This window comes from Ochotona curzoniae, unplaced genomic scaffold, assembly GCF_017591425.1.
Source record: "Ochotona curzoniae isolate NIBS_2020 unplaced genomic scaffold, NIBS_Ocur_1.0 contig_66, whole genome shotgun sequence".
Classification (NCBI taxonomy): domain Eukaryota; kingdom Metazoa; phylum Chordata; class Mammalia; order Lagomorpha; family Ochotonidae; genus Ochotona; species Ochotona curzoniae.
Window position 1 is genome coordinate 20,928,881 of NW_024466512.1, and position 10,954 is coordinate 20,939,834.

General features: G+C 57.4%; 2 protein-coding genes across 5 annotated transcripts; one reads left to right on the top strand and one right to left on the bottom strand.

Annotated features, from left to right (window-relative positions):
• Positions 1 to 1,393: 1,393 nt before the first annotated feature.
• On the top strand, positions 1,394 to 7,967 carry CUEDC2 (CUE domain containing 2). Of its 3 annotated transcripts, XM_040992210.1 has the most exons (10): positions 1,405 to 1,475; positions 3,263 to 3,264; positions 6,074 to 6,155; positions 6,448 to 6,591; positions 6,677 to 6,738; positions 6,829 to 6,956; positions 7,041 to 7,223; positions 7,365 to 7,426; positions 7,505 to 7,565; positions 7,639 to 7,967. In XM_040992210.1, exons 3-10 carry the CDS (start codon positions 6,082 to 6,084, stop codon positions 7,783 to 7,785), a joined length of 861 nt encoding a protein of 286 aa, XP_040848144.1. In that variant the 5' UTR covers positions 1,405 to 1,475; positions 3,263 to 3,264; positions 6,074 to 6,081; the 3' UTR covers positions 7,786 to 7,967. The 3 variants fall into 3 exon arrangements, with proteins under 3 accessions (XP_040848143.1, XP_040848145.1, XP_040848144.1); XM_040992209.1 differs by lacking the exon at positions 3,263 to 3,264 and having other exon boundaries at positions 1,394 to 1,475; positions 6,069 to 6,155; XM_040992211.1 differs by lacking the exon at positions 3,263 to 3,264 and having other exon boundaries at positions 1,394 to 1,475; positions 6,069 to 6,155; positions 7,675 to 7,967.
• A 124-nt stretch (positions 7,968 to 8,091) lies between these two features.
• FBXL15 (F-box and leucine rich repeat protein 15) lies at positions 8,092 to 10,143 on the bottom strand. Of its 2 annotated transcripts, none has more exons than XM_040992208.1 (4): positions 9,861 to 10,143; positions 9,546 to 9,699; positions 8,758 to 9,263; positions 8,092 to 8,422 (listed from the first exon to the last, which is right to left on the bottom strand). In XM_040992208.1, exons 1-4 carry the CDS (start codon positions 9,911 to 9,913, stop codon positions 8,233 to 8,235), a joined length of 903 nt encoding a protein of 300 aa, XP_040848142.1. In that variant the 5' UTR covers positions 9,914 to 10,143; the 3' UTR covers positions 8,092 to 8,232. The 2 variants fall into 2 exon arrangements, with proteins under 2 accessions (XP_040848142.1, XP_040848141.1); XM_040992207.1 differs by having other exon boundaries at positions 8,758 to 9,289; positions 9,461 to 9,699.
• Positions 10,144 to 10,954: the final 811 nt, after the last annotated feature.

Genomic DNA, 10,954 nt, shown 5'->3' on the forward strand with positions numbered 1-10,954 from the left:
AGACACCCTGGCCAGGCAGCTTTCTCATCTCAGCCCCTGAATCCCTCCTACCTATTGACACCAGCCCACTGGGTGCGGTTTTCTGCACCTCACTGGACTCAGTGCCTTGTATACCATGAGGAATGATGGAGAGCACGCTCAGCCTAGGATTCCAGCTTAGGTGAAATGCAGGTATCCAAACACCAGCTGTATTTGAGGGAGCCAGGGGCAGGTGGAGAGGGTTCTTTGCCTCCTCCTTGGAGTCTGTGCCCATTATCTGGAGGGAGACAGAAACCTGAGGGGACAGAGAAAGTAAGTGCTTCAGGGTCTGGGCAACCATGGAACGCAGAAGGGCAGGGACTCCCTGGTACCCACATCTTATACTTTGTGTGTCCTTGGTATAGGGTAGTCCCCCTCCTTAACCCACTTTCAGGCCTCTGGCCTTTGGACCTGATCCCTGCCATGGAGAGATGTGGGAGAGTTTGAAATCTCGCTCCATCTTTTGCTGAAAGCTCAGAAAGGTCTCCCATCCCCTCACCCCCCCCCCCCATCTAGCTACTCCCAGATAGCACTTAAGAGAGCAGGGGAGCAGGGGAAGGAGGGAAGTCACACGGTGTCAAGGACAGTGGTTGGGTGCCTTTGACCAGAATTCTGAAGGTTCCAGGAAAGGAGGGCTGCAAACAGAGTCCCTGAGAGCAATTGTGCATTGGAGACTGGTGGAGAGAACGTCTCTGGAGGGCGGATTATGATCCCTTTTGCAGAGGTTCTGGGACTGTGAGCTCCAGGGGAGGTGGGGGATACAGCTTCTGGGTCCCCAGCCTTCCCTCAAGTGTCTAGTATGGACAAAGGGCTCATCTCCACTGGCTGGGCTAGTTTACCCTGCAAGGGGACTCCTTCCTTCAGGACCCGTTTCAGGGTTCCTGGGAACATATCAAGTGGGCGAGGCGGACTCTTGCTTGATTGGATGCCAGGGCTTGAACCTGGACTGGACACGAAGGGAAAAAGACGCTGGGATTCGGGGACAAGAACCACACCCGTGAATAAGGGTCACCGGATTCTAGCAAGGAGCTGCAGCGTCCTCTGTGGAGGGGCGGGAAAAACACGGAGGGGAGGGTGAATTTATAATTTGCGGGCAGAGACCCCGGGAGCGAGGTTCAGGCTCGGGAGGAAGAAAGCCGGATGCGGGAACACACAAAAACACAGCACCTGCAATTCTACCCATTGCTGGGGCTGAGGTGGGGAGTACCTTCACGCCTAACTCCTCCGTACCCGCAAGAAAAATGGCCGCTGTGGCTTTCCCATCCAAAGCAAGAGATAGAAGAGCCTAGGGGGAGCTATCCCACCCCGTTGTAGACAATGAGCCCTTCTCAAAAATGGCCGTTACAGCGTCTGTGAACGGGAACCTCTCTGGGCCCCGCCTTTGATCTCGTTGGTGGGACTGGGGCATGAGAGCTGCACCGCGCGGGACAAGTCGCCGGCGGCGCCCGACGGAGCAGGTGATTACCCCTCCAGCCCCTGACCCAGGGGTAGGAGAGTCGCAGAGAGCGTTGGCCCGGGTACCTGACCTGAATGTTTCCCTCTGGTAGCCCCCCACCCGGGCTCGCCGACCCCTGTCTCCGATTCTCTCTGTGTCCTGTATGAAGGCATATCCAGTTTCCTCAGGCCGGCCTTTTCGAGTGTCCCCGAAGGCCGCAACTGCATCCCTGTGCCCTCGGCTCCACTATTATGGATGCTTTCGGGTGCCCCACTAGCGGGTTTCAGGCGCTCTCGCTTCAGGGGGCCGGTCATTATCGCTTTCCCACTTCCTGTGTGCCCCTATCTCTCAAGCCCGTGTGTGCCCTGCCTGACTGGATGTCAGGGGCCCGGTTTCCTCCCTGTCCTTGCTGCTTGCAAGGGTCCTCTGGGGCTTGCACCGTGGGACTCATGCCCCAGGAGGAGGGCTTCGCTGGGATGGAGGAAGCAGGAAAGAGCTCGGCACCGGACCCCGGCCACCTGCCCACCCGCGTTCCTCAGGACAGTCCTCCCAACAGGGCCTGCTCCCGGTCCGCCACCCAAGGGAGGGGCACAGCCCCCCTCACCCCATCTTAGAGGGTCTCCACCAGGTAGCAGGGGCGTCCAGGCCTGTATCTGGTCCCCAAGGAGCTCTCGGGCCAGTGGGAGGCACCGTGTGGGCTTGTTGGGGTGGGCGGGGGGGGGGGGGAGAATAGGTCCCACAGGATGCGATTTGGAGAGACCGGAGGAGAGATGTTCTGAGCCAGCAGGACAGTGTGGGCCAAGATTCTGAAGCGGGCCAGACAGGAACAGCAACAGCCTGCAGCCCTGTTACTGGCATGGAGATGGTGTGGCATGGTGACTAACAGTGTGGGTTCTGGGACCAAGAGGCCTGAGTGAATCCACCACAAACTTGCTTTGTGACTTCTGACAAGGGAGGGTTGCAAACAGAGTCCCTGAGAGCAGTTGTGCAATGGAATACTTCTCAGTACTTCCATTTCCTTTTGGGTGAAGTGGGGATAAGGTTCATATCTACATTTGGGGGTTAATGTAGGTTAGTTAAGTTAATTTACAGTCACTCAAAAAAAATAATCACAGAAAATGGAACTTGGGGACTGGCACAATGTCATAACAAGTTAATCCTCCGCCTGCAGCACAGGCAACCCATATGAACGCTGTTTCTAAGTTCAGCTTCCTGCTAATGTGCCTACAAAAGCAGCAGAGAATGGCCCGGGTTCTTGGGCTCCTGCACTCATGTGGAGAACCCGGAAAAAGCTCCTGGCTCCTGGATTTGGACTGGCCCAGCTCTGGCCATGGCGCCATTTTGGGAGTCAGTGGGTGAAAGATCTCTGTCTCTCCCTCTTTCTCTATAGTTCTGACTTTCAAGTAAAATAAATCTTTTTTAAAAAGATGAAACTTTAAAGCTTTCATGCAAAAATGTTTTTGCAATCCATGTTTACTTCTCTATCAGACTTTTTGAAGATCCCTCATATATGAATTTCAACATTTGTTGGCACCAAAATAAGTTTAATTTAATTCTATTTTCCATGAACCTTTTTTTTTTCTTCAAATTCTAGGTGCAGAAGGAAACAGAGAACTAACTCCTGTCTGCTAGTTCACACTCTAATCATTGGGAGCTTAATTCAGTCATTTTTTTCCATCTGGGTGGCAGTAACCCAGTTACTTGAGCTATTAGGGGTCTTATTTAGTAGGCAGCTGCAATTGGACCAGAGCCCAGTGTTGAATCAGGGAACCTAATGGGACAGCCAGCTCTTACATGAGTGTTGTTTAGAAGTACTTTGAAAAGCAGAGTGACACAGAGAATCTTCCCTGTGCCAGTTCTCTTCCCAAATGCACACAACAGCTGGGGCCTGGATAGACCAAACCCAGCACCCACAACTCCATGCAGGTCTCCCATGTGGGTGTCAAGGCCCAAGCATTTGGGTCATCCTCTGCTGCTTTCCCAGGTGCATGAGCAGGGAGTTGAATCAAAAATGGTGTAGCTGAGATTCAGAACAGAAACAAACAGAAAAAGATAAAACAAAAACTGATATAAGATGTGGGTGTTACAGGTGGTGGTATAACCCGCTGTACTATGAGACCCACCCTTTCATGAGTTCTTGAAAGTACGTTGCATATGTACAGTGCTGGGGCAGTATCTGGTCAGCAGTGGGCAAGGCCTACCTATCATGCCCATCATCAGAGCTATTGAAGGTGGACTCATGACAGAGGGACAGTCCCATTTCCTAGGTAGCACTAATGAGTGATCCCTCAAAGTACAAAGCAATGGATTCTGTAGGTTACATCTGGAAATGTGGAAAGCTTTGGGGAAATCACATCTCTACACCAGAGGAAGATGGCTACTTAGACTCATGACTTAGGAAAACAGTTTAGTAAGCCAGATCTCCCTGGCTCAGGCACAGTATGGGGACAACTATTAGGAAGAGGCCAAGCTGAGGGACAAGCTGAGGAGGGCAAGGATAAGAGAGCAGCAGGCAAGCTGGGTGAGGGTCAGGCAGCCTAAGAAGGGCGAGTGGAAGATGTTCCCTTAGGAAGCTCTGGGAAGGGAGTCTTTCTTTGGGGACACTGAGGAGTTTCCCTCTCCCAGCTTCCTGACCAGCGGGCCTTGGTTAGCAAGTCAGAATCATCAGTCAGCTTCCCTGAGAAGCTTTTTGCCTAGACCTGGACTCCCCTCAAGCACCATGAGCCTTTGTTCCTGCAGAGGTTCCTGGGCACACAAGCTCATGCATCTGCTGGAGGGCAGCTTCCCCCGACCCCAAGTCTCCAGGATCCAACAGACAAGCATTTCTGTGCTTCTTAATATAACTTCTGTGCTATCACAGTGACTTTGTGACCACTCGGGGGACAAGGCCACTCTGACCGTAAGTGATAGCCCTGGCCCAACCCACCTGCAAGTCTCGATATCTTCTCCATCCACAGAGTAGCCCTGGAGTAGACACTTGATTTAAATCTTGGCGACCATAGGCAAGCCAGGTGACTGGGCAAGGCATTAACCCTCCCAGGGCCCCAGTGTCTCTGTAGAAGGGGAAGTAACTCAATCATGGAGTGCCCCTTTGGTGAGATATGCTGAGAATGTCCAGGTGAGTCCACCCAGGGTGCAGTTCCTATCTTCCTGCAATCACTGCAGAAATGTTAGACACTGTCCAGATGATCAGCTGTAGCTCAGAGCAGGGGACTGGACTGGAGGACTGGACCCAGGGGACTTGGTGATATTTGTTTCATACAGTTATGGGCCAGATGAGATCTTCCAGAGGGAGTGAGAACAGCAAGAAGTGCAGTGGCTTTGAGCTTGGGGAGCTCCAACATTTGGAGGGGGCCAGGGAAAAATGGCCAGAGACGTAAAAGGAAACCAGGAGAGTGTGTTGCTAATATTGGTGCTATTGAAATGGCAGATATTAGGTGTACTCATTAAAAAAAAAAGTGCCCTCCCTGCCCGCCCCTTTTTTCCTCCCTACCCGCCCCCTTTTTCCTCCCTACCCTTTTAAAAGTATTTGAGAGGCAGGGAGAGACAGACAAGCACTCCATCCACTGGCTTGTCCCCCAAATGCTGCCAACGGCCAGGTGGCCAGGTGGAAGCCAGGAACTGAGAACTCGATTCATGTCTCCCGTATTGGTGGCTGGAAGCTTTTGCCTCTCGTGGTCTGCATTAGTAAGCAGCTGAAACCAGGTACTGTGATGCAGGCATCCTAACCAGCATCATGAGTGCTAACTGAACATCTGTCCCCTGACTCTCCCAACTTTGTAAATTAAACTAGACAGAATCAGCAAGCTCAGAGGACCAGTCAATGTAATCTGACCAAAATCAGGAAAGTTAACTGCTGGCAGCCTTAGCTCAAGAGATTTGGTAGATATGATGGAGAAGCCAGACTGGAGGTGGAGAAAAGTGGATAGAATAGAACTAACAAGGCAGGATTGCTTGGGTGTGGAAGGGGTGAGAAGGCAGCAGAGGCTGGGGAGGTGGGCAAAGCTGAGACCCACAGGGGGGAAGGCCTTGGAAAGGAGAATGGCCAGTCCTCCGTGGGTGTCCCAGGCTGCTGGAGGGGCGGGGTTTGGACAGGAAGAGCAAGTTCATGAAAGCCTGCCCCTTCTGTCTGGGCCCTGGAGCCAGAAAAGCCCCTTTATGCCGAGAGGGTGGGTGGCCTTTTCTGGGTGGAGGAAGAGCTGTGCTTGGTCGGGAGGCCTGCTCCTGGAGGGGCTACACAATGAAGCCCCTTGTGGCTGCACTTGGAAGCCAAGTGGCCTCCTCACTGCTGGGATTCCTTAGCAGCCAGGAGGCATGTGATCCCAAGACCTTGGGCTTTTGCCAGAGGTTCTGGCCCGCTGCTGAGGAGTGGGATGAGGGACGCTGGGAGGAGGGCAAGGGGTGGAATCCCCCTCTGGATGCCTTCTCCGAGACAGTGCCATGCCCTGTTCGAGGCTGGAAGAGGTGGCAGAAGTGGCAGCAGAGGGGGCTGGGAATGCCCCAGTGACAGATGGGTCCCCAGCAAGCCAGGAGGGAAGGGCAGCTGTCCCCGACCCAGCGGGTGGAGGCAGGCTGAAAAGGGCCTGGCAGTCCCGCCTACTTTGTGTCCCTGCAGACAAGGAGAGAGCATGGAGCTAGAGAGGATCGTCAGTGATGCCCTGCTCGCCTTTGTCCAGACGCACCTCCCAGAGGCCGACTGCAGGTAGAGGCTGCTCCTGCGGGAGGAGCATGCCGGGGCCAGGGCTGGGGGAACCTGGACAGGGTCACACACTGCCCATTCCCAAGGCAGGGTTGAGGGGGCTTCCTGACAGCCCATCCCATCACTGTCACTGGAGGGGTCAGGGCGCGGGTGGGGTGGGCATCCTCCAGCTTATGGACTGAGTTTGGACTCCCAGGCCCAATGAAGCCAAAAGCCAGGGTGTCCAGCAAAGTAGCAATGGGGGTGGGGGAGGTATCCACCGTCCAACCCAGGCATGCCTTCTCTTCCCCTACAGCGGTTTGGATGAGGTCATCTTCTCCTATGTGCTTGGGGTGCTCGAGGATCTGGGCCCCTCTGGTCCCTCTGAGGAGAATTTTGACATGGAGGCCTTCACCGAGATGATGGAGGCCTACGTGCCCGGCTTCGCCTGCATCCCAAGGTAGGACATGGCTCAGAGGGGAGCTGGCTGGCGCTGGGAGGTGGGCAGAGGCATTCCCTCATCTCATCGACCTGTTGGTCCTCAGGTCCACAGTAGGGGACATGATGCAGAAGCTCTCAGGGCAGCTGAGTGATGCCAGAAACAAAGGTGAGGCGGGGGCTCCTGGGCACATCACAGCAACACCTCCCGACACACACGCTAAGCCCCAGCACACCTCCTGTTTTCTGCCTCTTTAAGAGAACCTGCAGCCACAGAGTGCTAGTGCCCAAGGCCAGGTGTCCATCTCCCCTGAACCCCTGCAGCAGCCTGACAAGCTCAAAGAAGAGGCCAGGTCTTCGGCTGCCACTGAGGGTGCCCAAGAGGAGGTACTGGGGAGAAGGACGCTGAAGGGGGACCTGCAAGCCAGGGAAGGAGGGAGCTCTACTTCTCGTCATTGTCTGTGCCCACAGGCAGCTGGCACTGAGGAAGAGCTCCTGCCCGGAGTGGATGTACTCCTGGAGGTGTTCCCCACCTGCTCGGTGGAGCAGGCTCAGTGGGTGCTGGCCAAAGCTCGGGGCGACCTGGAAGAAGCTGTACAGATGCTGGTAGAAGGGAAGGAAGTGGGGCCCCAGGACTGGGACAGCTCCAACCAGGTATCCTCTCTCTGGGCTCTGGCCCTCGGTCCTGTCCATGCAGCTATGGCTGCACTTCACCCGGGGCGGGGGCGGGGGGGAGACCCCATCCCTCCCTGTCCTCACTGCCACTGGGCTTAGTCCAGGCCTCCCTCTTGGCAGGACCTGCCCAGGCGCCTCCGAGGCCCCCAAAAGGATGAGTTGAAATCCTTCATCCTACAGAAGTGAGTCTGGGTTGGGCTAGGCCAGGCCCTGGCAGGCCTTCCTTGGGCGGCAGGCGCTCATCCAGTTGTCTTTGGCAGGTACATGATGGTAGACAGCGCAGAGGATCAGAAGGTTCACCGGCCCATGGCTCCCAAGGAGGTGAGCGGGGAAGGGGTGGTAGGGACTGGCTGGTTCCTGGCTTCTGCCACTCACTGTAGGAATTGCTGTGCAGGCTCCCAAGAAGCTTATCCGGTACATTGACAACCAGGTGGTAAGCACCAAAGGGGAGCGATTCAAAGATGTGCGGAGCCCTGAGGCTGAGGAGATGAAAGCCACGTACATCAACCTCAAGCCCGCCAGAAAGTACCGCTTCCACTGAGGCGCTCTCGGACTCTGCCCGGGCCTTTGTGGCTCCAGTCCCACGGGGATGCAGGAGCCCCTTGTCCCCACACAGGCCCCTCCTCAACTCCTGTCCCCATCCCTGTCCTCAGCTTCTGGCTCCATAGCACCCACCTACTGTTGGAGCTGCCTCCACGGATACAATAAAAGTGACCCAAGGAAGCTGTGAGCAGTTCTGGTCATTTCTACCTCAGGCTTGAGATACTCTGCACTTGTCTGACCTTTCACTCTCTCCCCCAGCCCCAGCTTCACTTTTGAATCCAACAGGGCAGCACGAGGCAAGAGGTGAATAAATGATCTTTATTTGAACCTCCAGGGTAGGGCTGGGCCCCCGCCTCACACAGAGACCCCCCCCCAGTTAAATGTCCCTACAGCTTGGCATCAGGTCCCAACCACACAGTCCAGCTGTGCTCCAGCAGCAGGCAGCTCAGACCTGCAGGTTGACAAAGGGCGCGAAGCTCGCCATGTCCTGCAGCAGCACTAGGGCCTGGTGCAGCTGCAGCTGCACGTCGATGTCCACACCGCGCTTCCGCAAGCGGCTCAGGCTGGAATCGGTCACGTGGTGGCAGTGCCGTACCCGCAGCGAGCGCAGCGCCGGGCAGTACTCAGCCAGAGTCCTGGGGGAGGAGCGGGGTGAGGCTAGGGGCAGCCAGCTGGCTTGGGGGGTCGTTTCCACCCTTCCTTCCCATGTGCAAGGGGCGAGGCCTTGGACCTCAATACTTCCTGCCCTTCAGCTCTGCCCTGGTTCCTGAGCCCAGAAGCCAGAAACAGACTCACCAGGTGAACTCGCCCAGTGTGTCAATACTGGCCCAGAAAAGTTTGTGAACTGTGGGCTCTTGGACCTGGGCAATCCCAGAGGCCCAGCAGAAGTTAGCAAGAATTTTCAAAACCTCTCCATTCAGCACCACCACCCACCACCACCACCACCTTACGGCCCCCCTGGCCCCGGCACCTGACGCCATCGTTTCCCACGCGGAGGCAACCAGTGAGGTCCAGGTGCTCAAGGTGCGGGCAGTTCCTGGCCAACTCCTGGACTGCGGTGTCCCCTACGTTGGCGTTCACCGCCAGAGACAGGCTGCGGAGGCCGGCCCCGCGCCTCTGCGCCAGGTATACTATGGCCTCGTCCTTGAGCTGGCGGCAGGCGGTGAGGTCCAGCTCCTCCAGTGCCGGGCAGCGGTCGACAAGGCCACGCAGTGCCAGCCCGTCCACCCAGTCACAGTGCGCGAGCGACAGACGCTGCAGGCGAGGGCAGCCCTCGGCTAGCGCCCCCAGCGCCCGGCGACTTAGATGGACGCAGCTGGCCAGCGCCACACTCCGCAGCTGCGGATTCCGCGCCAGCAGCGGCACCAGGTCCTGGTCCGACAGCCAATCGTGACACGGCGCCAGCGCCAGCTCCTGCAGCCCCTGGGCGTCTCGCAGCAGCCAGGCCAGAGCAACCCGCGAGATCTCCGGACCCACCTGCGCGAGGGGAGGCACCTGCACACTCAGCCCCGTCGGAGGGAGGGATGCACGCTGCCCACCCGCCCCTGACTTGTTTCCTGGCAGCCGCCTGCTCTCCAAGGAGAGATCCTATGCTTCTTCGGGCTCACCACCCAGGACTCCCCCCGCTCGACTTATAGCATCCGGGCAGCGCTGGCAGCCCAAGGGGGTCGGGAAAGGTGGAGAATGGAGCTGGGGGCTGGGCAGGAGACGGGACGGGGCGGGAGCCATGCGGGAGCGGGGTTCCAGTGTCCGGCTCACCTGGGCGGCGTCGAAGCGGCGCAGCCCCGCCAGGTGCAGCTGGACCAGCGCCCGGAATGCCCGGCTGACGCGCTGCAGCTGGAGCAGCTGGCGCAGCGGGACCCGGGTTAGGATGTGAGGGACCAGCACGTCTTCCCAGGGCAGGTCCAGGAGCCTGCGGATAATGCACAGCTGGCGTTTCCGGGCCGCAGTTCCCTGAGAGGCGGCCTCCTCTGTGCCACTACGCCCCGGCTCCCAGAGACCCCCAGACTCAGCTCTCCTCCTCCCCTCGCCGAGCCCCCTCTTCTCTCTTTGAGACCCTCCAGTGCTCGGTACCTGACGGCTCCCGGCTCTCGCTCCCCTCCGGAACGCTCCATTGGTGGGTCCATGAGCTGTCTACTGCGCGTGCGCAGTGAGGTCTCGCTCTGGCGGTGGAGATGCCGTAGTGAAGCCGTCTCCTCTGGCTGTGGAGGCAGGCCGAATCAATCGAGCGCCGTCTCACCGAGGCTCCAGTCAGAAAGCTTTCCGGGCTAAGACGGAGCAGGACGTTAGCTTAGCGTGAGACTCCGGCTTCTGGGCTGTTAGAAAGCGGGAGGCTCGAAGCAGGAAAGGGCGGCGGGCCTCCGGCATTGGGATCTCCCTTCGCCTAGAGCCGCCTCAGAGGGAGGTGGCGTAGGGAGGAACTGGGGTGGCCCCCGCTCAGCAGGGGCGGAGCCGGGACTGCGGGGTGACCGGCTTCCCGCTGCTTTCAGGTCGCGTCCTGTGACCGAGCGGCGGTGAGGGCGCTCCGTGGGACTTTGTGGAGCTCCCGTAATAGGCCAGAGCTTCCTGACACGTAGCACGACTCTATGAGTCAATATGGAGAGAGGGAACGAAGGCGGCGAAGCTAGAATATTCTTCCTCCATCAAACCCGCTTGACGAGACCACCCATCCCCGGTTCATTGTGAAGTGCGAAGCCTCGGGACCGGGTGGCGAGGGCCCACTGCCCCCAGGGAGACAGACTAGAGGATGGGGCCGCAGCCCTTCCTCCAGGCCGGCCCTGCGCCTAGTGGCTGCGGGCAGCTGGACTCTACCCCTGGCCGCCCTCTTACCACGGCTCAGTTTCTAGCCACAGAGTCTGCTCTGGGGCACACCTGCTGAAGAACCTAGATGTTTTCTGCTTTTGCGATTCTGCTTTAGTGGCTTGGCTAGGGGCTGTGTGAACTCCAGGCCTGATAGTCTACGTGATGCCCGACAGGACACCTGGCAGGTCACGTAGGCTGACCACCAGGTACCTGGTGTTTGAGAAGATCACCACCCTATAGTCCATCAATTTGTACCTTTTGAAAGTGGCTTGCTTCAAACCCACCAATAGAAGCCTGCTAAATCATCACTGTATAATTAATAGCCTGTAATGTATAAGAACGCTGGGCTGTTCAACTGGGAGCTC

Bases quoted from the DNA above. Each gene is read 5' to 3' on its own strand.
- FBXL15 (XM_040992207.1), bottom strand. From the start codon at position 9,913: ATGGACCCACCAATGGAGCGTTCCGGAGGGGAGCGAGAGCCGGGAGCC. The intron at 9,700-9,860 runs GTACCGAGCACT...CATTATCCGCAG, and splicing joins CGAGAGCCGGGAGCCGTCAG to GCTCCTGGACCTGCCCTGGG. The intron at 9,290-9,460 runs TCCCGACCCCCT...CGACGGGGCTGA, and splicing joins CCAGCTCCATTCTCCACCTT to GTGTGCAGGTGCCTCCCCTC.
- CUEDC2 (XM_040992209.1), top strand. From the start codon at position 6,082: ATGGAGCTAGAGAGGATCGTCAGTGATGCCCTGCTCGCCTTTGTCCAG. The intron at 6,156-6,447 runs GTAGAGGCTGCT...CTTCCCCTACAG, and splicing joins CTCCCAGAGGCCGACTGCAG to CGGTTTGGATGAGGTCATCT. The intron at 6,592-6,676 runs GTAGGACATGGC...GTTGGTCCTCAG, and splicing joins GGCTTCGCCTGCATCCCAAG to GTCCACAGTAGGGGACATGA.